Raw genomic sequence first — 23,561 nt, 5'->3', positions numbered from 1 at the left:
AGATGAGGTCCTCCTCGCAACCACACAGAGTGTAGCTTTGAGAGTTAATTATATTTTTCCTATCGGATTGTGGCTTCATGACTCGTTTTTTTTTTTTAATGACTCCGAGGAAGCACGCGCCTTCGCCGTATACCGCGCTCGCGGTCGTGACGCTCGGCGCCGTGCCGCGCCGCGCTCCGCCGCCACCGCTCGCTGGCTGCGCTCCGCTCTCGCTGCCACGCCCTCCCTTTCTCCATCTCCGTCTGGCACGCGGGCAGCTGTGAGGGGAGCGTCTCTCGGTGCGTGCGTCTTGCCTGTCGTGCACCCGCAGCATCAGCAACACAAAAGGGCTCGGAGCTGTCGGGGGGCCCAGGGTTTACCTCAGCGCCGATCCGAGGGGAAGAACCGCGTTCTCAAACAAAGGTGCTGGGATTTTCCTCTCTTCTTCCATATTGTTTGTGTTTGTCCTGACTGTTGTTTTTTTTTACCCCCCTCATTTGCACGACGCTGGTGACCTTGTCACCACAGCCCACTTCTCATTTACAACTGACCCGCACTGATCTTCTGCTTCATCCCTCCCACAGATGTGTGTGTGTGTGTGTGTTTGTGTGTGTGCGCGCGTGTACATGTGCTGTAAATGGGATGACATTTGCAATTTGTTGTGATTTGAAATGCGCAAACGCGTTTTGCATCAGGCCAAATTTGCATTCACGTTACCTCCTATTAAAACCAAAGCGACGCTGATCATGTGGAGGCTTTTCGAAACCCGTTCGTGACAATATGCACTAAAAAAAAAACAAAAAAAAAAACAGATGCCAGATTCTTTGTTCTTCCTGCACCTTTTTGGATGGCAATTTATAGACCGTCATCCCTGTTCGGCAGCATCCGCTAATTTGCCATTAACGGTTCAGCTGCGTATTGATTGGTGCCTTCAGGGTTGATGGAGTCTTTTGCAGAAGCAATGGCAGTCTCTCTTTTTGAACGTATGATGCTCCGTAGCAGCATCTGAAACGTCAGGTTGTCAGCTCCAAGCCATACACAGGCCGTATGGTGCGGGGCCTAAACGTTTTGGACAAAAAAAGAAAGAAAGAAATTATAGATTCGCTCTTCCACGCTGTCATTTAAAGCATTTTAAATCAATGCTGGTATTTCTGGCCCAGTCAGTAGACTTTGTTGCTGAGACACACAGAGGCAGGGAGAATGGATGGCAGTTTGCCAGGGATGAATTCACGGGGCTGCTGGTGTTGTGCTCGTCAGGGCGATGGCGGTGAGTAAACTGGTCTGTGTCGTTTCCTGTCTTGAGGGATTTTTGATTTGTTCCATGATTCTGACACGTATAGACCCAGACTGCACCGCATGCAGTCTAGGTACACCACAGCACCACAGGGGCGCTCTTTAAGATGCAGCGTGGTTTATGGGTGGGCTGTGAATGGAAGGACTTCACCAGGTGACTGAACACCATCAACCAGTTTGAGCCAGTCTGATGGTTTGGAGAATCTGCCATACCTAGGAGAGACATGGAGTCTGAACTCTCGTCCTTCTGTCTGCTGGACTGAGTCAAACGCCAACATTTGAGACTGACAAAGCAGTGTAAGCCAATCGCTTCACCGCTCGATTGTTTTAGCTTGTTGGTGAATGCTAAACAATATATATATATGTATTTGATTAATATAGATATAAAAATGCCAAGATATTTCCGAAAATATCTTACAGCTGTCCTCCTGGTCATAAGTCCTCCCTGATACTTCACTCTCCATCATGCCATTATTTTATCCTCATCTCATTTATGCAAACTGGAAGATTGTCCGTACATGACAAGCATTTTTAGCTAGTACATAAAGCAATGAAACTTTTTTTTATTTAGATATTTTGACAACACAAAATAAAAAACAAAAGTGAAAATATAGTCAGGTTGCTATTGTAGTGCATTTAAAAAAAAAAAAAAAAAGACCAGAGAGACAAAGATTTTCTGTTATTGACTTTTTCTTCTTTTATTTTGAATAAAATATTGTGAAAATTTTAAATGTACCCCCCCAAATTTATTTAAGGCAACTGCATCAACACTGCATGACACAATGTAAGAAATCATCACATTCAATACGTCCACTCCTGGCGGTTCCACTCCTCCGCCTGTGTCCTCCTTCAAACATGCGTGTGTCCAGGTAACAGACTGCATGCCGAAACATTCCTTCATCTAATACGCAAAAAAGATATTTGGTTTGCAGGCCACTACTGGGCTATTCGGTCAAAGATTATTTGCCCCGACGTCCTTCGCTCAAACAAAGCTGCTTAGTGTCTACCAGGCAGTTTCTCTGAAGACGTCTTCATTTCTTCAGTTTGTTTACTGCAGCTAATAATACCTTGAGAAGCATCGTCCCTGGTGTAGGATGCCTTGCCAGATTATTCACACTCTACGTTTCTGCCATAACTGCAACTCTGAATGTGTTTTGTTGGGTTTTTATTTGATAGACGAAACACAATTCGGAGCATAAGTGTGAAGTATTGGGAAAAGGGACGCGTCAGTTTCCGTTTTTTTATTTTTATTTTTTACTACTAAGGATCTAAACATCGTCACATTTATTTGTGTTTGGCCACAGTTCTGCTGATACCCTTAAATAAAGTCCCGTAGGAGCGATTGCCATCAGAAGTCGCGCGATTAATAGATTCCACCTTATTTTTGAGTTCATCTCCAAATATTCACAGCCAACAACTGTTCAAAACCGGTAATAAAAAATTCCTATTTTTAGGTAAAGCGAGAACATTAGCCATGGACAAGAAGAAAAAAATATATATATATACGAATAGTTTCATTTGCTGTTTGTCATAAACCACATAGTAAATTATGTGGACGAAGGTGCTCTGGTCAGATGGTTGCACTTTTTTTCTCCACATACAAATGAGGAAAACTAATACTTCACATCGCCGCCGTGAAACATGGTGGACAGTTACGCTGGTCAGAGTTGATGGGGAAGATGGAGGTAGACAAACACAGAAACATTCTGGAAGGCAACGTTTTAGACACTGCGAAAGACCGGAGCTACTAAAGAACGGCCTGGTATTTGATCTATTTCAGATCCCCTCCCACAGAATTCTGTTCCTACCTTTAAGAAATGCAGGCTGAAGAAATTTCATTTAAAATGACGACAGATTGTTAGAGCCATGCCAAGAAAAAATGTAATCGCAAAAATAAAGTCGTGAAATTACAAGAATGAATTCATAATATCATGACAATAAAGTTGACATAGGAGAATGAAATTGTTAAAGTATAAGAATAAACTTGTATATGACTAAAGTCGTAATGTTATGAGAGTAGTCGTCCAAGAAAAAAGTTTAAAAAAATACGAGAATAAAGTCATAAGAGTCCTAATTTCTTTTTTAAGTCATATTTTGAGAATAAAGTGGCGCGAGAATAAAACCATAATAGTTGGAGAATGACTTGGGGATCTATGATATATCGGCACTAGAATCGGTATTGGCGGATATTAGTAATTTCTTAGCATATCGGGCCGATATGAACAAACAATATTTATTTTCATCTTGTTGCTTTTGGTTTCCGGTTGTTTAGTTTTTTTGTTTCCCAACAGTGTTGAAACGGTAGCGAGATATTTATAATATCGGTAAATACCGGTTATCAGCCAGAACAGCAGTATTAATATCGGACGTTGATATTGGCCCAAAATTTTATATTGGTGCAACCCCAGAATAAAGTTGTAACAATGAAACTAAAGTAATATTATTTTGACTTTATTTCGACTGTATTCTTATAATTTTATGACTCCTCGTAATTTTATGACTTCATTCCCATAATATTGTTTTATTTTCTTAGCATGGTCTATCCTATAAAATGCTTAGTTAAACTCTGAGTGGTTGCTTCACCGCATGTCAAGTCTAGCCACCACACCGTCACTTGGCTTAGCTGAGTGTGTGTGTGTGTTCGTCCCTGGCTTTTTATTCACTTAACCACCGGTCGTTAAGAGCCTCCGTCGGCTGTGCGTGTGTGAAAACCTGCGACTAACTGGTGTGGGGGCATGTTTGCGCTGCTCCGCTTGGTGTTTCTATTCCAGCCCATTGTCAGTCAGAGAACCGTCTGTCTTTGAAGTGCTGTGCAGCTCTAATATAGGCAGCAGTCAGGGCGGTAAAGCTCCATCATTACCATATCCCTGTGAGGCTACAGTGTGATCCTGCCAAAACTGGAGAATGGGGCGAGCGAGGGGAGTAGCCGTCCTTACAGCCATTCTGATTAAACGTAGCTCTGTACTGTCCTGAGGATTTCGTTTAGCTGTACGCTGCTGAGGCATGAAGTTGTTGTTTTGCTTTTGGAACGTTTTTCTTTTACTGCCAGGCTGCGCTCGTTGGCCGCAGCTAGAGGGCAGGCTCTGAAAGCCGGAGCATGGCAGACTTTTAATATACTAGACATTTGTGGCCATAATGCCCGTCAAGCAGCTGTGGCTTTTTGTGTTCAAAACCATTCTAATCACACGTGCATATTGCTGTGGAGCCACAATGCAAGGCTTTGTGCGCATCATTCAGTAGACGTGATGAATGCCACTCTGTTCTCCTGTAAAGGCCTTCTGACGGGGGGGGGGGGGGGGGGGGGGGAGGAAAACAAAGTGTCACTTTGTGCCTCCTCAGCACAGCGACACTAACAAACACTGGAAGACGCGTCTCTCTCTCTCTCTCTCTCTCTCCTCAGTCAGCTCTGCCCCGTCCTCAGCAGACACACCTCCTCCCCCTGAGACTGCACATGTGCTTCTCTCTGATGCACATGTGCACCCCTGAGACCCTTCGCTCATGTGAGTCGATGTAACTCAAACTGTGCACTCAAATCCATATGGAGAGGAAAATATTCAGAGGCATTTACAGGGCTGTTCTAAAATATGCACACACACACACACACACACACACACACACACAGAGAAGCACACAGACAAGCGAGTTCCTGCTGCATCCGACACCTGACTCCAGGTAATGGCCTAGATCCACAGTGACAGCAGGCAGGTGGAACGGCCACACATTCTCACAGATCCCCTCAAACACAGCAGATCGGTAAGAAGGAGCTCCTCTTTAGATCTCAGTGAACTCTGTAGGTTGTTAGTTTAGCTAAATTGCGGGTTAAATTAAGAGGCAAGAAAAAAAAAAGGAAAACTAATATTAGCAGCTACTTTTGCACACGTTTGTTTATTTAAGTTAAATTATTCTTTTTTGTTCCGTTTGCACCGAGCGAATGTCAAAAGTGACAGTTTTTTCTGTGCCTCGTGGATGTTTTTTTTTTTGTTGTTTTTTTGTCGTCATGCTTAGATATCGTCACTTAGCCGTCAGCTGCAGTGGAAAATATAACAATGGTCATGTGATACAGGTTGCATTTGACACCCAAATCCATTGTTTTCTCTTAATTCACCATATTGGGTCTGTACAGATGATCAACACTGCATCTTCGGTTAGTTTTGTGTCCGGCTTGTTGGATCTGAATGTTTTTTGTCCAGAATGTTTTGGTTGGTTTGGTAGCTGGTCAGGCTGATAGGGCAGCTAACTTTCACCTGGCGGGCCAGAAAAAAATAGATCTTACTGACTGTGATCTTTTCATTGCTATTTACGTTAATCTAACAGCCCCATAATCACTTTTGGAGTTACTAATATTGTGTGCACAGATATAGTAATTATTCATACTCTAACCTTTTTCATGCTGTCTGTTGTTAATACCACAAACCGAGGAGTATTTTATTTGGATTTGATGTAATAGACGTAGTGCATAAACGGTGGCATGAAAATTATACTTGTGTAAAAATAAAATTCTAAGAAAGTGTCATTTACATTTGTTTTCTGCATTTGCTGTTAAATCCCTAAATAAAATCCTGTACCATCTATTCCAAAATCCCATAACAATCAAATAATCTGTGTGTAATTTAATTTCAGCGCATATGTACATGTGAATAAACAACTTCATGTGACCTGAGAGCACAGCAAACCGGTCAGAACGATGGTTGTGGAGAAGTTTAAAGCCTGGTTGGGATTCTGAAAAATATTTCCCAAACATCTCACTTCTGCACCGCTTTGTGTTGGTCTTTCACGTAAATCCGTCAAAGTTTTGAGATTGTAATGGGATCAAATGCAATGTGGGAACATTTAGGGGGATGTAGAGAGCAAGTGTGTGCATAGTTCACGTAAGAAATGACAAAGACCTGAAGAATTAAACCGTACTGCTGACGAATCAAAACATGACGCCTTAAAATCAATTTATGAAACATAAGTAAAGGATGGGAGACGACGGAGAGAGAAGAGATCCGTTTTCTTGACTTCACTATTCATTTTGTTGGTAGGCTGCACTGAGTTGAGGTTTACATAAAATCAGAAATTAAAAAAAAGAGGCAATCTTGGTTAGTTTGTATCGATTAGATGTGACTTTTAGATATGGATTAACACTTTTGCATTCAAGGAGGATTGCTAAAGTACAAAAGAAATGGATGTATTGATGTGGGATTCCCTAGACATGAATGAATTTGCAAAAACAAAAATTATTATAATTTATTTTCAATTGCAGGGACGATTACAGCCTGTAAATTATCTTGCTTTGAAAGGTTCTTCTTAAAGTTGGTCCTAGCACCAGTTTTAGTTCCATCACTGTTGGCTCTCTCTCTTTTTTTTTTTTTTTGTAGTGAAATTGTTGTCCTTGCACACTCATCTGTGCAGAAGGTGCCATACTGGGACATATTTCTGTCTGTACATGTCAACCAGACCTAAAGGAACAAACAGAAAACTGAAATGCAAAAACAAAGATGTTAAAAAAATAAGAAAAGTTTGCCTATTTTTTTTTTCCAACCATCAACAAAAGGGAGAATTCAAAGAACTTAATTTCTGCCCTAGGATTTTGGATCTTCAGTAGCAGCTTGTCTGAAACCATTATTGCAAGGAACTCACAGTTTCTGTTTTGTTACGGACCGAGCAGATGGCGATTAATCACAGCAGAGCACTGAGGCTCATTTTCCACATTTCGACTTATCCAGCACTTAGCTAAATGTCAAGTGCGTTTACGTGGAGCCTCGTTTTCGCTGTGCAGCCGCTGGCAACTGAACTGCATTGTGAGCACCTGGAGCTGGGTTTATGCACGGCGTTGAGTCGCCACAAACCCAGCTGCTGGTTGGGTCCAGCTGTTTGTCGTGACAACCATTTGCTGTGTGCGTCGGTTTAAGCGTCGCGTCTGTCCGCTCTGGGCCTAGTTGCTGTGAAGACACTCGTCAGAGAACAGTGAAGAACGAGATAAAAACATAGAACGAGGTCCTGAAGTGACTCTAGATCCTGAATGGGATCGTTTTGATATTTTTCTTTTCGCAGATTAAGTTTATTGGAATCACCACCTCAACATGTAACCACCAATGTAGGACAGTTATTGGTTCTGCTCATCCAAAATAGTTCCTTAGTCGTTCCTAGTTAATAATTTATGCATTGCTTTTTAAAGATGCTGTATCTATTAAATGTATCAATCCTTGTTTCCCTTTAGTATAAATATATTCTGTGTTTTAGTTTCCTTCTGCTAGGCTGGATGAGGATCTTCTGCCTATGCACAGTAAGAAAACTGATATGGCAGCTTAGAGGAAGTTAAAGCAAAAATCTTTAACACTCATTAGAGATCTGCAGCAAAGATTGGTATCTTTTAGTCAACAGGTCTCCATAACGATTATTGGATGCTATCTAAATGCTATTCATTAGCTTCAGATGGATGTTAGGAAGTAACCCTTTCTGTCCTATTGTCACGATTCTAAACTTGTAATTTAAGATGTGAAACTCACACCTTGTGATTTGGATGGATATATGGAAAGGCTCCACCAAATATGGAGAAGAGCATGTGTTGCTAGGGCCCGGTTTCTCTACCAAAAGCCTTGAGAACTTTGTTAGATTGGATGGCATTGTGAAACTTTTCAAATATTGGGACCCGATTTTAGTCTTTTGTCAGAAAACTCAAAATAGGTTATTAGTGCGTCTTTCCAAAAGATTATGAGCCAAACACAAGTATAAAATTTCAAAGACTTTAGACTTGTTGACTGAAGTACAAGTCCTTTATAAGTCCCATGAAGTGAGCAAAAGAGAAGAACCCATAGCTGTGGATGCAGAAGAAATGTTCCCTCTCTCTGAATAGGGCAAGTACTGTCCTGTTGGCAAGAATATACAGACAATTATTATTTATTACAAGGGTGAGTGTGATTCAGGCTTTCTTGTCCAACATCAGCGTCTGACCTCACAAATGTAGGAAAAAGGACTAGGGCCACTGAAAAAGAAATAATTGATTGTAATCTCAGAATTCAGACTTTTTTCTCAGACCAGTCAGAAATCTGAGGGGAAATAAAGTCAGAATTTAGACAAAAATAAATGAATCCCTGGAAGAATAGTACAAAAACGTCCACAAACACACTCTGTAACCAGATGAGTGATTATTTTTGGCAGTATAGAGTCTTTGTCAGGGCTGCCAAGAACATTGTGGGCATCTGTTTGGAAGAGCTTCTTCTCCTTCATCATCCTCCCCCCGCCTTTCATGCCGTTTTCATGTTCCTCACCTCTACTGCACATTCCTACAACTCAAACCTGCTGTTCTGCCTCCGTTTCTTTCTTTATTCCCTCGTTTTTCTTCCCCCTCACCCCGAGGCCTCGGTGGAGACGGCAGCGACATTCATCTGGGTAAAACGAGCTTTGTGATTAAGAGCAGATCGATATTCCCCCGGGTTTTGCTGCGGCGGTGCACGGCCGTCCCAAGCTGTGCTGCCGAAATGGGTGAGACGGTTTCTAAGGCGCCGCTGCGTTCGACTGTCTGCTTCGTCAGGAAGCTGCTCGTGTTGTAAGGTTGTGACACTTTGCTGCCGTCGGGACTCCCGTGGCTGTGTGGGTTAAGGGATGTTGTGGTGATGGGTTGTTTGTAGGACGCTGTACTGTTGTTTCTTATGCCGCTGCTATGCTGTGATGCAGGTGTATATTTGTCAAAGAGCACATGCTTATCTCATCCCATCGTCATCCTCTGCTGTAGTTCACCAGTAAAGGCAAATTTAGAACAGGCGAACCAAAGACACAAATAATAAAATGAGGGGAATCAACAGTATCCTTCTGGGCAGCAGTAGACACAGTTGCACACTGTCTCTGTGTTCATACACTCCTACTACCAAACATGCTTGTTTGCTCCTTGTTCTGCTCTGACTGGACAAAGAGCCTTTTTTGTTGTTGTTGTTGTTTTGCGGAGACATTTCTGAGAGTGTCCGTCTGTCTCCGTCCCCCTCAGGAAGGAAGTAAGCACGCTGCGTTCTGGTCCCACCGGAGACGGCAGACGTCTCTCTGGCTCTCTCGGTGCTGTCCCACTGTCTGCTTTTATGCAGCTGCTTTGCAGACGAGCCACGCGGTGCAGCAGAAAACCTCCAGCTTGAGTGATGCAGTGCAGGCAGGTGTTGGGACAGAAAAGGCAGGTTATTGGGAGGCTCTGTTGTCATGCTACTTTGGCAGTGGCTGTTTAGGGGTTGGTCCTCTGTTCTTAAAGGGCCAGTGTTATGTAAAACGCTGACTTTTTTTTCAGCTTTACAACATATTATGTTATTCACTCATCAAAAACATATCTGGAGTGTTGCTTTGATTCTTTCATGCATATTAGAGAAATCCTTGAATCAACCAGTCAGCTGTGCAGAACGCCTGGTGGGACCTGGCTCCGCCTTAGAGGACACAGCTCCTCCTCGGTTTACAGGCTTCAGAGCAGCCCTCCCTGTGACCACACAGCTCCTTCAGACTAGCCAACAGCAATTAGCAAGCATCTGGTGGAACTGTGCATCTGCTGAGCTCATTATAGGAGCTACTTCTCAGTGGAACGCTGGTTAAAAGCGTTGTCAAAGGGTCAATAGAGGTGCCATGTTTTGATGACTTCCTGAAGGAAACTTGTGACTTCACATATTGTCATATCAGGCAAAGATAACCAAAGTTAAAAGAAAAGGTAATTGCTCCTAAACTTAATTACTGGTTTTGCCTCTTTTCAGTACCACCAACAAGCATTTGCACTATGAAAGTTTCTTTTAATCGTTTAGCTTTTTGATCAATGTGGTTCACTGAATTCCCAAATAATTAGAAATGGCATTATGGTAGAGCAGGGACACTATACAGAGAGGCTACAGTCCTGAACCAGGTGTCCCTGGTTCGATTCCCAGGACCATTTGGGAATCGAATGGTCCTATTCTTCCTATTCTCTCTCTACCCGTCTTCCTGTCCAGCCGCTGTTAAATAAAGGCCAGTAGTGGATCTTTTTGGGAAATGTTTTGATTTTAGCTTTCTGGTTGTCATCTGACTGGGCATCATTAGTAGTGACATTAATCCGAAGAATATGGTTAATCACAGTTAATTTATGATTTTAAATATGAGACAGTTATAGTTCCATGTAGGGCTAGTTTTATTTGGACAGCTCTTTTTCTTTTACATTAATGTCTTATTCTAACCCTGATGTTTTTATTTATTTAATCAATGTATCTTTGATATTTACATCTGTTTGATCTAAAATGTGTTATAAATTTGTAAAGGGGTCAAATACTTTTTCACTGTACTGTAGATATTTGAAACAAAACAGGCAGTCTCACTGCTTTTTGGTCCAATAGATCTTGTTAAACTGGGTTTGATTTAGGCGGCAGTGTAAATGCTAATATTATTTGAAAGCTTTCCAACTTTAAATGTGCCAATCATTATAAATAGCTAAAATAATCTAATGTTAGATAAATAAGTTCTGTTATGGGAGGGCTAAATGTCATAGTTTGGAAGTGAAATATTCCTCTATCACTGTATCAGAAGTCAAGTCCAGATTTGTTTGGTTTCTTGATTCGTGAAACAAACGGTTAACGCGACCCAAAAAAGTAAAAAAGAACAGTTTGTAATGTATTCAGATTTGCAGAATTACATAAAAGCTGAGAGAAAACCCAAACATTTTGGATCGGGATGAAATGTTTACAAGAAGCCGGAGTGGACTTGGAAAAGAAGCGAGCGAACAGAGCGCTCGTGTTGCACTGCAAAACAGCTTCAGGCTTTATCCGGCCGCAGTCACCAAGGGCTACTCTGCAGAAGCTAACAGAGCCAACCTTTTCTGATGACAATGCCGGAGGCGGCGGAGAATTAAAAGAAAAGCAGGACCTGGTGAAGGTTTGCAGCTCCTCTGCAGTCGGTTTTCTCTTTCCCGTGTCCCTCTGCTCTCATCGTTTCCCTCCGTTAAAACCTCGTACTCACGCTCTGCAGTAAATAACAGCAACCCCGCCTTTATGTTCAACCTTCTTTTTCTCCCACTACAGTCAAAGTGTGCGGTTTACCATGGCAACGGATGCAACAGAAAACAACCATGAGGTGCTTTTAGAGGTAACCGAACCCAGAGGCTCAGGTAAATGGGAACTGAAGAGTGCTCCTAAGGGCTTTTTTAAGGAGACAGTGGAGTTGCACAAACAAATCCCATCGAACAACCATGCAAAATCAACCAAAGGACGAATATGTAAAATCATGCTTTTCTAAAGGCCCTGTGAGACTTTTTAGAGTACATGAAATATTGAACTATTTGAAATACCAGGTGATTTTAAATAAGACTGTGATGGAAATGCGTTTCTACTGGACCTTATCCTGGGATAATGGTTCAAAGCACATGGTCAGATCAACATAAAAATGCTTCATACGTAAAATAGTTCCAGTTTGGCTCACTGTCTCTTTAAGAGCTGCATGGCGTGGTGATGGGTTTGACTTTTTAGAGGAGACTTGTGTGCTGTGTTCAGATTTCTGCCATGTTTCTTCCTGCCTTTCCTCGATCCTTGTAAGATGGTTAGTATGTTGATTTGAAGGCTTGGGCCGTGTTGGAAAAATGACGGGAGATTAGAAATAAAGTTGGCTTTTAATCGGAAAGCTACTTTTGTGTCCAAGTGCAAAAGACCACATAGAACAGAAGAAGGACGTGTTTAATCAGTACCCTCGCAATGCGTGACGCAAACATTAATGTAATCAACACTAATACTGATTGTATCAATTCATAACACCTCATTATCAGTCCAAGGATGTGTGCGTCTGGTTTTTATGATCTAGTTTAAAGTTAAAAATTAGCCTAAGCAATTCATAAAGTCAGCATTGTTCTGACTTAATGAATGCGGTTTGTTGCAGTTTACAGCCTGGACTGTGGTAACTATTCAATGTAAAAGTACTTCTGAGTACGTGGAGAAGTTTTAATCACATTGTTTTACTTGGAGTACCTCATATAAAAAATGTTTTAAAAAAAAACAGTTTTGGACATAATAACTGTAGAAAAATGCCTTTTATGCTACACATTTTACATATTTTCTGCTGGGTTTTACATTCCCTAATCATCACTTTTAAATTCCAATAAGCTTATGTTTGATTAATACTGCGTATTTTGATGAAAAAACTTGTTTCCCAAATAAAAATGACCTAATTGTCTGTCCATAACAATTCTATTGCACATATGTTAGCAAATCTTTCTTTACATTTTATTTAACATTATTTGTTAGTGTTCCAGTTCAAATGTGTGAGTAAAATGTAGCATACTGCCTGTGGATATCTTAGTTTACATCAACTAAAATCTACGTCTTTATATTAAAGTTGAATTAAATGACAACTCCCTAACCGGATAGTAGATAATCCTTCATCAGTGGGTTGAATTGTAAAATCCAGGAAGGGTCTGAAGTGAAGACGTCTAGACAAAATGCACTTCACTGCGAGTCTTCGAGTTGGGTTGGGCTGGAGTTCTGCGGGATCCGACTCCCGCGTTGTCTACTCTACAGAAAAGGGGGAAAAAAAATAAAGTGTCCTGTCTTATTTCATGCATGAGCGTTTGAGCGTGCCCGTGGCAGTGCATTATGGGCTTTGTGCCACTGGACGGGCAGAGATGATGGGAGAACATGCTGCAGGGCGGCAGAACATCAGCGCTGCACCTCGGCATCAGTTGGTCCCACGGACCGCTAAGCCACAGCATCCATTTTCTCACTAACGCAGATAAGAACAAAGATCCGAGATGAAAACATCAGTGACCCCTCCAGCTCTGCAGATAGGTCTGCCGCCTGGAGGGAGAAAAAAAAAAAAATCCCTTCATGTTAGTCATAACCCAAAAACAGCCAGTCATGTTTTCTGTCATGTAGTCAGCTATTGCTGTAAACACACACAAACTGTACCGTCCCCCTCTGAAACTGTAATACTGAGTTTGTCTTTTTTTATGGAACATGACAGAAGAAATATATTATTACATAACTATATAAAAAATAAATAATATATATTATAACTATGAATTAAGCATATAAACTCGCGTAGATTTAATCACAAAGAGAAAGAAAATAACCCAAGAGTTGGAACAATTACTGTTTTTTGTTGTTTTTTTAAAATGGAGGACATTTGTGGATTTTCAGTTGAAAACATTAAAGCTGCTTTATGTTAAAAGCATGGACACTGGCAGGTTCGGCAACAAAAAGAAAAAGGTCTTGTCTTTAAACTGGCTACTTATTAAAAATGAATTTTATTTATCCCTGATCATAATGTGCCATTTAAGATCAGACGTTTGCGGACAGCGAGAGCTAGCTGGTTCGATATCTGCCATGTCTGTTTGGAAATGTATGATCATAAAGTGTGGAAAAATAACACTGCATTACTTCCCACCAATGAATTTCTGAACACAGCAGCGTGTCCGTTTTTCTGAACAGCAAACTACTTTTTGCTGCTGGCTGCACACAGCTGCAGTCCTAAATAGACTTGAATTTCCAACCTGGAAACTTACCGAGATGCTAGGCTAGCGCCACTAGCTTAGCTCTTTATTTTGGTACAACTGTTTTTATGATTCAGTTCATAACACATCATTGCAGTTTGACTCAACTTGTCTATTAAAAAGTGAATCTTGATATCAAGACATCCCTACAAATTATTATGGTTTATGTTTTTTTTTTAAAAGAAAATAGCACACGCTTTTATTGGTGTGTTTGTTTTTCCTTAACAAACTAGCATTTCCTATCACAAAATGCTAAGTGGAGTTCACAATCAAACATTATTTCAGTTTCAGGTGTAGAGGGACATTTAATAACCCTTTTCAGATTAGTAAACTGAAAAGGGTTTTCATTTAAAAAAAAAAAAAAAATTTTCATAGCAAAATGTTTTTAGCTAACTAAGCAAACCAAGCTAGCTGTCGGCAGTGTTAGCCTTTTCAGAGACTTGCTTAAATTTAGCTATTCGACTACAACTTCTGCTTTATGTGAAGCATTTGGGCACAAAACTGGTTTTAATCACTGAGGAAACTTAAACTTGCAAATAAAATCACAAATCAGTGCCTCAAGCATTTTCATCACTGGAAACGAGTGCAAATCTAACTCACCATTCCCATATTCCTATAAATATACATGTATTAAAATCCATAATGCAGTGCAGATGCCTGTCTTTTTTTTTTTCTTCCCACAGAAAAGACAAAGTTTAGGGTCAAAAGATCTAAGAGGAGAAATGAGTTTACTGCATCACTTCCCCATCATGCCTCGGGTTCAGTGAGCGGGGTGTGCAGTGAAATCCCACACCAGTTGCTACTTTTAGCTCTGAAAGGGATACCCACAGAGCCTGAGACTCAGCTCTGTAACCTCACCCACTTACTTCACAGGGTGCATCCTTACAAGTACACAGACACGGAGAAAAAGCAAAACACAAAGGGGGGGGGGGCAATTCGTTGAAACTGATGCGAGCTTGAATGAGACACCAGTGAATTTTCTCTTTTTTGCTTTGACAGATGTGAAGTTCTGGCTTTAGCTGAGAGTCCAAAGTTAATTTCTTGCTTTGGTTTAAGACTTCCCCGTGAGCCGCCAATAAAAAGGGTTTTACAGCTGCTTTCTCTCAACGGATATGTCACATGTTGATGCATGCTCTTCTTCTAATCGGACACATGAAGAGATTGCTTCCAAACAGAGTGGTTAAACAAAAGTGAAAACACTTAAATGCAGGTCAAATGCGACAGGAGTCAAACTTTTGGCAATGACTCTTGGAGCTCTGTGAATCACTGGGCGTTTGTCTCTCTTGACTTGTTGCTGTTTTCTGCCTCTGGTTTTTTGTTTTTGTTCATTTCCATTAAACCAGAGATTTTTTTTCCCCCTCCTAGCATTTCTTTTCCTGCTTTTAAGGCTTGAGATTTATCTTTTCCCATCCCCTCCAACTGGAGCCCAAGGTTTTCTTCTTCGCTTGTCACCTCGCTTATCATCTTATCTGCTATTTTCACTCGTTTTATTTCTGCAGTGTCGCTCGCATTTCATTATCTGCTCAGAGTCGCATGTTTAAAAAAAAAAAACGAGTCCTCGGGCATCATCCCGCTCGTTATCTTCACAAAAAGCGTGATTAAAAAAAAAAAAAAGAAAGATTGATGTGATTACATGGAGCTGTGATTATCGTTTACTTTCCTTTTCCCCCCCACCCTGCAGAGAGAAGACGACAGGGCAAATTCCAGCCGTTCAGACGGCTCTTTGGGAAGAAGAAGAAACGGGAAGCTAAAAGGAGCTTTGATGGAGCAGAGCTAAAAGCAAGTTTTTCAACCGGGGAAGTGTGCAGTGGAGCTGTGTCCGACAATGAGGAGTCCAGTAAAAATCTGAGGTAGGTGCATTGAAAGGTTTATAACAAGGAAGTGATTCAACAAGTCATAATCTCTATTCAAATTGCTGTGTCATCTCTGTAGACAACTATATCATTTGAAAGTGAAGTTTAGAGTGAGACTTTGCACTGTAAACGGTAAAGTGAAGTGATGAAACTGCCGGAGCTGTAAAAAGCTGGAGAGTAAGAACGAGCTGCGGTGCACCTCTGAGAACGCTCTCAATCCTCTGCAGGGACTTGAATCCCATCGGATCTCGAGCTCTCTCCCACGACAGCATCTTTATCCCAGAGGAGCCGCCGGAGGAAGTCGGTCTGGATCGCAGCATGTCCCAGGAAAACGTTTCAGATAAAGTTAGGAACCTTCAGGTGGTCCCCGCACAAAACCCTACACTTCTCTGAGCTCAACATGCACGCCGCAGAGTGGCGCCATGCATGCAGTGTGAGGTTCAGATGTTTGCATGCGCTCACAATTCCCATGAATGTTGATCTTTGTTTTTTTTAGGGTTTATCCGAGCTGTTCTTTGACAAGGTTAGACTGAATTTGCATGAACAAAAACACAATTTCGGTTATCTGTTTAAAAATAACGACTGGGTGGACAGAGAAGTGAGGACAAGGGTGAATCTTTCATAGATTTTCACCGATTCACGCATGTTTAAAATTCCACATGCATGCCCATTAATGTCTGATAAAATGTCTCTCGGCAAGTTGCACCAGGCCACATCAAGAGGTTGTGGTTCACCTCTGTTTTCTATGTTATCCGTAGTTCATTGAAATGTGTAGGCTTCCCGGTGCAGGCGGAGCTTTTAAATACAGTGCATAAATTCTGAATCGGGATAAAGTTGGAATAATTTCAAATGCTTAGTGGGGAACATATTAAGCAAAAGTTACTTTTTTTGCATGTTTTGTACTTCCATTTTGTTCTCTACTGTTTCTAAAAACAGCCCAAGCACTTAAAAAAACCCAACAACTTTGAGCCGTTTTTGGAAATAAATTAATGTCTTTTGGCGTGTGTAAAACGAGCAATTTCAAAAACCTCTCGATTGTTGGGTCCAAAATTCACTGTTGCCTAGCAACCCAAGTGAAAAAGCACTGGTATTACCGCTGCATGCGCTGTACAATGGCTGCTGGAAAAGTCAAATGTTTTGTTGTTGGCCAACCGTTCAGAAACCACTCGCTGAATTCTTGTTGGTTGTGCAGGAGGCCCCACTACCGCTTTTCAAATATGTACTGTTGTATATACACGTGCATCTGTTTGCAGCTGTTTTTATATGTGAATGTAAACACTGAGGCGGGGGGCGTGGCCTGCGGCATAATAATTTGATTTAAAGTGACAAGAAACTCTAAAAGGGCTCATTCTGAAAGGAGCTTGAAACAGGCAGAGTTGACCAGACTAAAATCTCATCATCTAGGAAACTATTTTGCGCAAAAAATGTAGTGAACATGTTATGTATAGCCCTTAGATCTATCCTAACCTGGTCGAGGAAGCACAGTAGGTCACCTTTAATATCTTCTTTAATGCAGTCCAAAATGAGCTTTGACGTGTGTCTTGAGTCGTTATCCTAGTTGAACACCCATCAGTGTCCAGATTTCATGCCAGGACACCAACAAAGCAGATTAAATGAACCATGACTGATTAGAGTGGTGACACATCCATCCACAATAATGCAATAGCTTGTTGGTAGCTACAAAGGTTTGTGGTCAAGGCACACCCTGCTCAGAGACATTTATCCAAAAGTATTCTCAAATACACGACATGACTGCTCCGGATGAGTGGATTAAAACATCGGACTTATTCACCACACAGAGGCAGATCGCACAAGGTATAAAGTTCGGCCAGAAGCCTCCTTCTCTTCGAAAAAGTGAGGGGGATGAGGGAAGCTCAGATGAGGAAGAGGTTCCCCGAAGCCCTCTGCAGGTTTTGGCCCAGGTAGAAGCTGAGCCGCCCAAAATGGAACCGAAGGTAACGGCTGAACGTGATTTTCATTGTGAAGATTACAGTTTGGGGGGGAAGTAGGCTGTAGATTTTAACTTTCTTTGAAGCAAAACGTAGAACTTGTCTCATGCTTATTTGGACCTTTCAGAAGTATTAACTTTAAGCTTTTTTTCACAGTTATTGTGTGTTTTACAGACACAAAGTAGTGTGCAATTGTAAAGTGGAAGAAAAATAATGTACAATTTTTAAAAAATGAAATCTGAATGACTTTACCTCGAGGCACCTCTTTGTTAGAACCTGGTAGAACCACCTTTGTCATCAGATACATCGTCCTATTAACTCTGACAAGTCTCGCTTTGCTGTGTCCAAGTGTTTAGTGTTCTGTAAAAGAATGTTTTCAGTCCAAAAACTTAATTTTGAGCATTTTCATATTTGAAGTCAATTATTTATTACAGATTTTATTTTGGGAGTATCAGAGTGAAGGGGGGTGAACACAAATGCACGCTACGACTAAAATCTTTGAGTTTTGAAAACCATAAATTGTGCTTCCTTACACTTAACTGTTCTGCAGAACTTTTTGTTGATCTTCCAACAAAATCCCACTTGCATACATTGAAATGTGTGACCTCAGTGATGAAATGATAACCCAAAGGGGTGTCGAGACTTTTGCAAGGTTGCTGCAAATACATTTTCTGTTGCAGGTCCAAGGAGCTCAATCATTTGCGCAGCACGGCACGCCAGTGAAGTCCCCGAGGTCCAAACGGGTCCTCCCACCAACCGGTACCATTGAGTCCATCAATCTAGATGCCGTCCCCCAGTCTGTCACTCGCCTGGACAACACCGCCGCCAAGCATAAGCTCTCCGTCAAACCGAAAAACCAGAGGATTTCCCGCAAACACCGGCGGTTCACACTGGTAAGGAAGACGTTGATCTGTGACGTTATCCACCAAAGTCCGAGGCTTAGAACTTTAAATCAATCCTGTCCCTTCATCCCCAGGATCTCCAGGAGGTGTCCATTCCTGGAGTCATGCAGGAGGAGCTGGAGGCAGCCGACCAGCGCAGAGCATCTCTGGAGTCCTCCAAGGAAAGCTTGAAGAAGCAGAGATTCTACGAGGAGGAAATACTGGAGGCCAGGAGAACGAGGGAGATGGAGGAGCAACAGTTCAGAGAGGAAATGGAGGAGAGGAAGAAGAGGGTGGAGGAGCTGAGGATGCGTGAACTGCAGGAAGAGAGGAGTCGCAAGAAGCAACAGGAGGAACAAGAGAAGAGGATGCGAGAGGAGGCAGAGAGGAGGAGGAAAGAAGAGGAGGAACAAAAGAGAGTCAGAGAAGAAGAGGAAAAACGTAAGCAAGAAGAGGCAGCAAGACAAAGAGAGGAGGAAGATAGAAGAATGAAAGAAGAGGAAGAACGGAGGAGGCGCGAGGAGGCTGAAAGAAGAAAAAGAGAGGAGGAGGAAAGAAAGATGAGGGAGGAAGCAGAGAGGCTGAGGAGAGAGGAGGAGGAAAGAAGGATCAGGGCAGAGGAAGAAAGGAGGAAGCAGGAGGAGGAAAGGAGAAAGCAAGAAGCGCGTCAATGGCGAGAGGAAGAAGATAGGAGGCGACTGGAAGAGCAAAAGCAAATGGAGGAAGAGGAAAGGAAGAGACACGAGGAGGAAGAAAAGAGGAAGCAAGAAGAGGAGGCGGCAAGGAGGCAACGGGACATTGAGGCAGAGAAGCGCAAAAAGCAGGAAGCAGAAAGGAAGAAAAAAGAGGAGCAGAAACTGAGGCTGAGGGAGACGGAGCAAAAGAAACGGCTGGAACTGGAGGAGCAGAAGAAGATGCTGACTGAAGAGGGCGCTGGGATCACTGATGAACAAGAGAAGAAGCGGCGAGCCGAGGAGCAGCGCTGGAGGGAGATGGAAGAGCGACAGAGACCCTTTTCCTTCAAGGTTTCCTCTGGAGAGAAACAGATTCTCTTCCAGAAGGTAAATCTGACCCCTGTTACACCAGCCGCCAGCCATCAGGGCACTGCGGACGCTGATCAAAGGGAAAGAGCTACGGCTTCCTTCCAGGAAGGTAAAGACTCCCCCAACCTGCCGGCATCTCCATATGTCCCCCACACAGCTATCCTGGTGACAGGGGCCCAGCTCTGCGGGACAGCTGTCAATTTAGACCAGATCAAAGACACCGCATGCAAGTCCCTACTGGGTTTGGGAGAGGAAAGAAAGGCCCAAGGAACATCTTCCGCAACGGGCAAGAGCTCACCAGACCGCAAATCTGGAAAAACCAAGTCTCTCAGTGAGTCTTCGGTCTCCCCGGATGAGTCGAGTGCAGCCGTGCTGGCGGAGTGGGCGAGTATCCGCTCAAAGATATTTAAGGGGGTCGAGGATGGGAAGTACGATGAGTACCAGGATCCTCCGAGCAGGAATCAGCCTCAGCTCAGCGGCGACGAGCAGCCTCCGTTTGCTCACACCAACCTCAGAAAAACAATGTCCGCCAGTGCCAAGTTCTCCATCATCCCTGCAAAGAAGAAGTTTGGCGACTCAAACAGAAACTCTGAGGTTTTCAGCACAGATCATAAGGATGGAGGAGGAGAGGAAGCTGCTCGATCTGACAGTCCTACAGCTGGGTCCCAATCTCCAACCGTTAAACCTCACACTCGGACAAGCAAAAGTGTTCGGATTGTAGAGAGAGGCTCAGAGGAGTGCATGTTTGCCAAAGACCTCCCGTCTTTCCTGGTTCCCAGCCCCGGGGACAGACCCGAGGGCTCCGAAGTAAAGAGCCGGCTTCAGAACAAGACGGAGGAGGGGGAGACGCAGGGACAGGACGGTGAGGACAACCCCTCACCTTTTGGAATAAAGCTGAGAAGGACAAACTACTCACTGCGTTTTCACAGCGAACAGTCCACAGAGAAACGGAAGAAACGCTACAGCGCTGGAGACAGCTTCGACGGCGTCCCTTCACCTCTCACTCCAATCGAGCCAGACTCTGACGCATCCTCCGTCTTTTCGGACAAATCAAGTCCCACATCGCCTCAGAAAGAGGGAGCAGTGAGCAAGTATCTTCACGCATCTGCATCTCCTGCCATGTCCCGGGGTAAGCTAGGCAAACCTACTAGCCCCGTCCCACACAACGAAGGAGAGAAAGTCCTATCCAAACCACCGCTCTACAGAAGACCAACACCATCCCCCAAACCCTCCGGAGCCACCCCAACGCCTCCTCCTTCTCCGCTCCCTAAAGTAGCCCACGGGTTCCCCTGTGAGGAAGCAATCCAGAGGACGGGGAGCCCTGATCTATCCGTCCAGGACCAGGCTAGTAGAAGCGAAGACCCATCAGCAGTGACTCAGCTGCACAGAGGCAGCCACAGTAATGTCCATTTAGAGGAGGAGCCGAAGGAGAAGAGGTCTTTCTTCCCCTCCATCAACATCCCTTGGAGAGAGAAGGCAGACAGGAAGGCAGAGCTCATCAGGCGAGGTCAGTGTCTCCAGGACCAGGTGCCAGCCGTATATTAGCTGAAATCATCGATCTGTGTTGTGTATGAAACTGTAAATGTGGCTCTATGCTAAAAGTACTTAGAGTTGTAGTTATGACTAAAAAGTTTAGCCTGTTTACTGTAGTCAGTAAAAATCAAATGTGTGTTCTCTGGCAGAAAAACCTTCCTTACAGGCCAGGCACTCACTGGACAGCGCAAGGGTCCAGGAGAAGGAAGCCGGGCCCTTATGGATTACCCTGGCCCTGCAGAAGCAGAAAGGCTTCAGGGAGCAGCAGCAGACCCGTGAGGATCGTCGAAGCCAAAGAGAGGCCAAGCTAGCAGAGAAGCATGCCAGAGAGAAAGACAGTGTATGTGGCCCAGATCCCCATTTACCCACTGTCCTTTACTCTCCCTGACACAGTTTTCAATTCTTTCTGCAGGTTGCACTGGTGAGTCCTACAGACGGGAGAGAGAGCGGAGGAACCAGTCCTTCCTCCAAGCCTCAGACTCCTGAGGAGCCCAAAAGACCCGACAGCCTGCTGGGACGATTCGAGCGCAGAGATCCGTTAAAAAAGGCCAGCACTTTACCGAGCTCAGTCACAGGTAGGGACCCCAACCTACAACTGTTTATTACTAATTTCTTGTCATTTCTGAGCGATGGATGTTTTTCTTCCATCTCATACACTTACCATCTACTTTCGCCTCGGCCTGTTCCATTAAATCTAAGTAAAATAGATTGAAAGTTTGTGGGTGAATTTCAAGGATGTGGTGTGGTACTCACCTTTTTTAACTGTTCTTTTTTTTTTTTTTAATTCCAGTTGAAATCTCAGACTCCACGCCGTCGCCACCTGCTGTCAAGGACGTGTCAAAGCGATTCCCCTCCAGCGACTCTCCCCAGGTGTCCACAGAGCCGGCCTGGCTGGCACTAGCGAAACGAAAGGCCAAAGCCTGGAGCGACTGTCCACAGATCATCAAATAAGCCCCACCACCCGACGCCAGTTTAACGCGCCATGCATGGGGGGGACGCACACAACCCACGGAGCCTGAGGATGACGTTCTCCCGTCCACGTGAAAACTCCTCATTGACACACCACTGGCTGCTATAACCACCACGTTAAAGTGCGCTTCACATTCAAAAATGACCAATAAGGCTGCGCAGATGTATGTAAAACAGATGAGAGCATGCGTATAATGTATCCAATCACACCAATTGTACGACCCCTAAAGACAAAGTCCTCAGCAGCCAATCACAGCCATGGCTGACCACCGCAGTAGCCAACTTTTTCTTTTTTTTTTTTTGTACCTTAGGAGCCAACTGGGTCACCATGGTTGTAATAAATTGTGTGCTCGACACCGTCTCCGTGCTCCGAGGAACAGCAGCGCTTAATCAGCAGAGGGTATCCGTCTGAATCATGTTTTAAGGGCTACCAGGAAAAAAAAAAAAGAGAGAGAGAGAGAGAAAGAAAAATAACCCAGCATGGCCGCTCCTCTGGAAAAGCTCGTTACAGGCATCTCCTCTGCCCTCTTCCGTATTATTTATGTACAGCAGCAGATTTATCTACACTGAAACTGTATGGTAGCTTTTCTCTGAGCCTTGTTTGTTGTGTAAGGAGGGAATCTTGTGCTTTTTCTTAATTTTTTATTATTTTTTTTTTTTTTAAGTCATACTGGAAATAATAAATCTCACTGTGTCCGTGACGACTGTGACAGAACAACAAACTGGACTTGCAACGCGGCATGGAGGACATTAAAGCGCTGCGCCTGTGTGAAAATGGACTTTGGAGACAAACCTAACACCCGCTCCGATTCTTCTGACATGTCCTCCTGCAGACTCACACCCGTCGCTACTTCTTTCATTGGGAGCCGATCTCACAACACGGGAGAAATTTCCCGTATGACGCAGCAAAACCTCTTCGTTCTCGCCGCTCCCTCTCATCATCTGTAAGTATGTATTTGCTCCGAAAGAGACCCAGGAAACCTGAGTCACTTTGTTTCTAACTTTGGTCGTGCACAATAGTGTAGTGTACGCAGTGTTATCTGTAACGACTACAAAAAAAAAAAAAAAAAAAAAAAAAAAAGTTTGGTATTATTTGCACTTTTTGTCCCACTTAGAGATATTCACGAGAAAGTTCAACAAATCCAAAATGTTATTAATAATGTAAATTAAATACTGATGTCTGAACCGAGCTAACAGGCTGCTGTGTTTATTGTAAAATAACAGCCGGTTTTCGGTAGAAAATATATTATTGCTTCGTACAGAAACCATTGGACTCTGTTGAGGTTTTACATTTTACCCAATCGCTGAAGTTTGCCTGTGACGTATGTAAGGCACCGGTTTGACGCGGTGACGCTTACCGGTAAACAGCCACCTGTCCGCTGCCCAGAGAGAAGCGCTGATCCCAACCAGGTGGCTCTGAACGCAATATCAACATTTGGAAATGTAGCCAACACGGACCGAACGGCTCTGTTCACTTCCTCCGCTACAACTACAGGCAGACTACAATCCTACAACAGTACAGAAAAACCACTGTCGTCGTTCACAACTTCTCCCTGTTTGCTGATTGGCCCAGTTGAAATGCAACAGAAATCGACTTCTATGGGAGAAAG

At 43.3% G+C, this 23,561-nt stretch overlaps 1 protein-coding gene and 1 long non-coding RNA gene across 3 annotated transcripts; one reads left to right on the top strand and one right to left on the bottom strand.

Moving 5' to 3' along the window:
• The first annotated feature begins 263 nt into the window (after window positions 1-263).
• On the top strand, window positions 264-23,140 carry cracd (capping protein inhibiting regulator of actin dynamics). 2 transcript variants are annotated; one of them, XM_032572366.1, is made up of 9 exons: window positions 264-402; window positions 15,405-15,573; window positions 15,804-15,936; window positions 17,376-17,531; window positions 18,206-18,418; window positions 18,502-20,956; window positions 21,132-21,322; window positions 21,395-21,557; window positions 21,773-23,140. In XM_032572366.1, exons 3-9 carry the CDS (start codon window positions 15,895-15,897, stop codon window positions 21,931-21,933), a joined length of 3,381 nt encoding a protein of 1,126 aa, XP_032428257.1. In that variant the 5' UTR covers window positions 264-402; window positions 15,405-15,573; window positions 15,804-15,894; the 3' UTR covers window positions 21,934-23,140. The 2 variants fall into 2 exon arrangements, with proteins under 2 accessions (XP_032428257.1, XP_032428256.1); XM_032572365.1 differs by lacking the exons at window positions 264-402; window positions 15,405-15,573 and having other exon boundaries at window positions 15,820-17,531.
• LOC116725949 (uncharacterized) lies at window positions 11,833-21,864 on the bottom strand. The gene is made up of 2 exons (XR_004340510.1): window positions 21,736-21,864; window positions 11,833-13,028 (listed from the first exon to the last, which is right to left on the bottom strand). It is a non-coding gene; the product is annotated as an uncharacterized LOC116725949 (long non-coding RNA).
• Window positions 23,141-23,561: the final 421 nt, after the last annotated feature.

The sequence above is a fragment of the Xiphophorus hellerii genome, chromosome 9 (assembly GCF_003331165.1).
Source record: "Xiphophorus hellerii strain 12219 chromosome 9, Xiphophorus_hellerii-4.1, whole genome shotgun sequence".
In the NCBI taxonomy this organism is placed as follows: Eukaryota; Metazoa; Chordata; class Actinopteri; order Cyprinodontiformes; family Poeciliidae; genus Xiphophorus; species Xiphophorus hellerii.
Note: the sequence above shows the minus strand (reverse complement) of the source record. Positions and strands in the feature narration are given on the sequence as shown.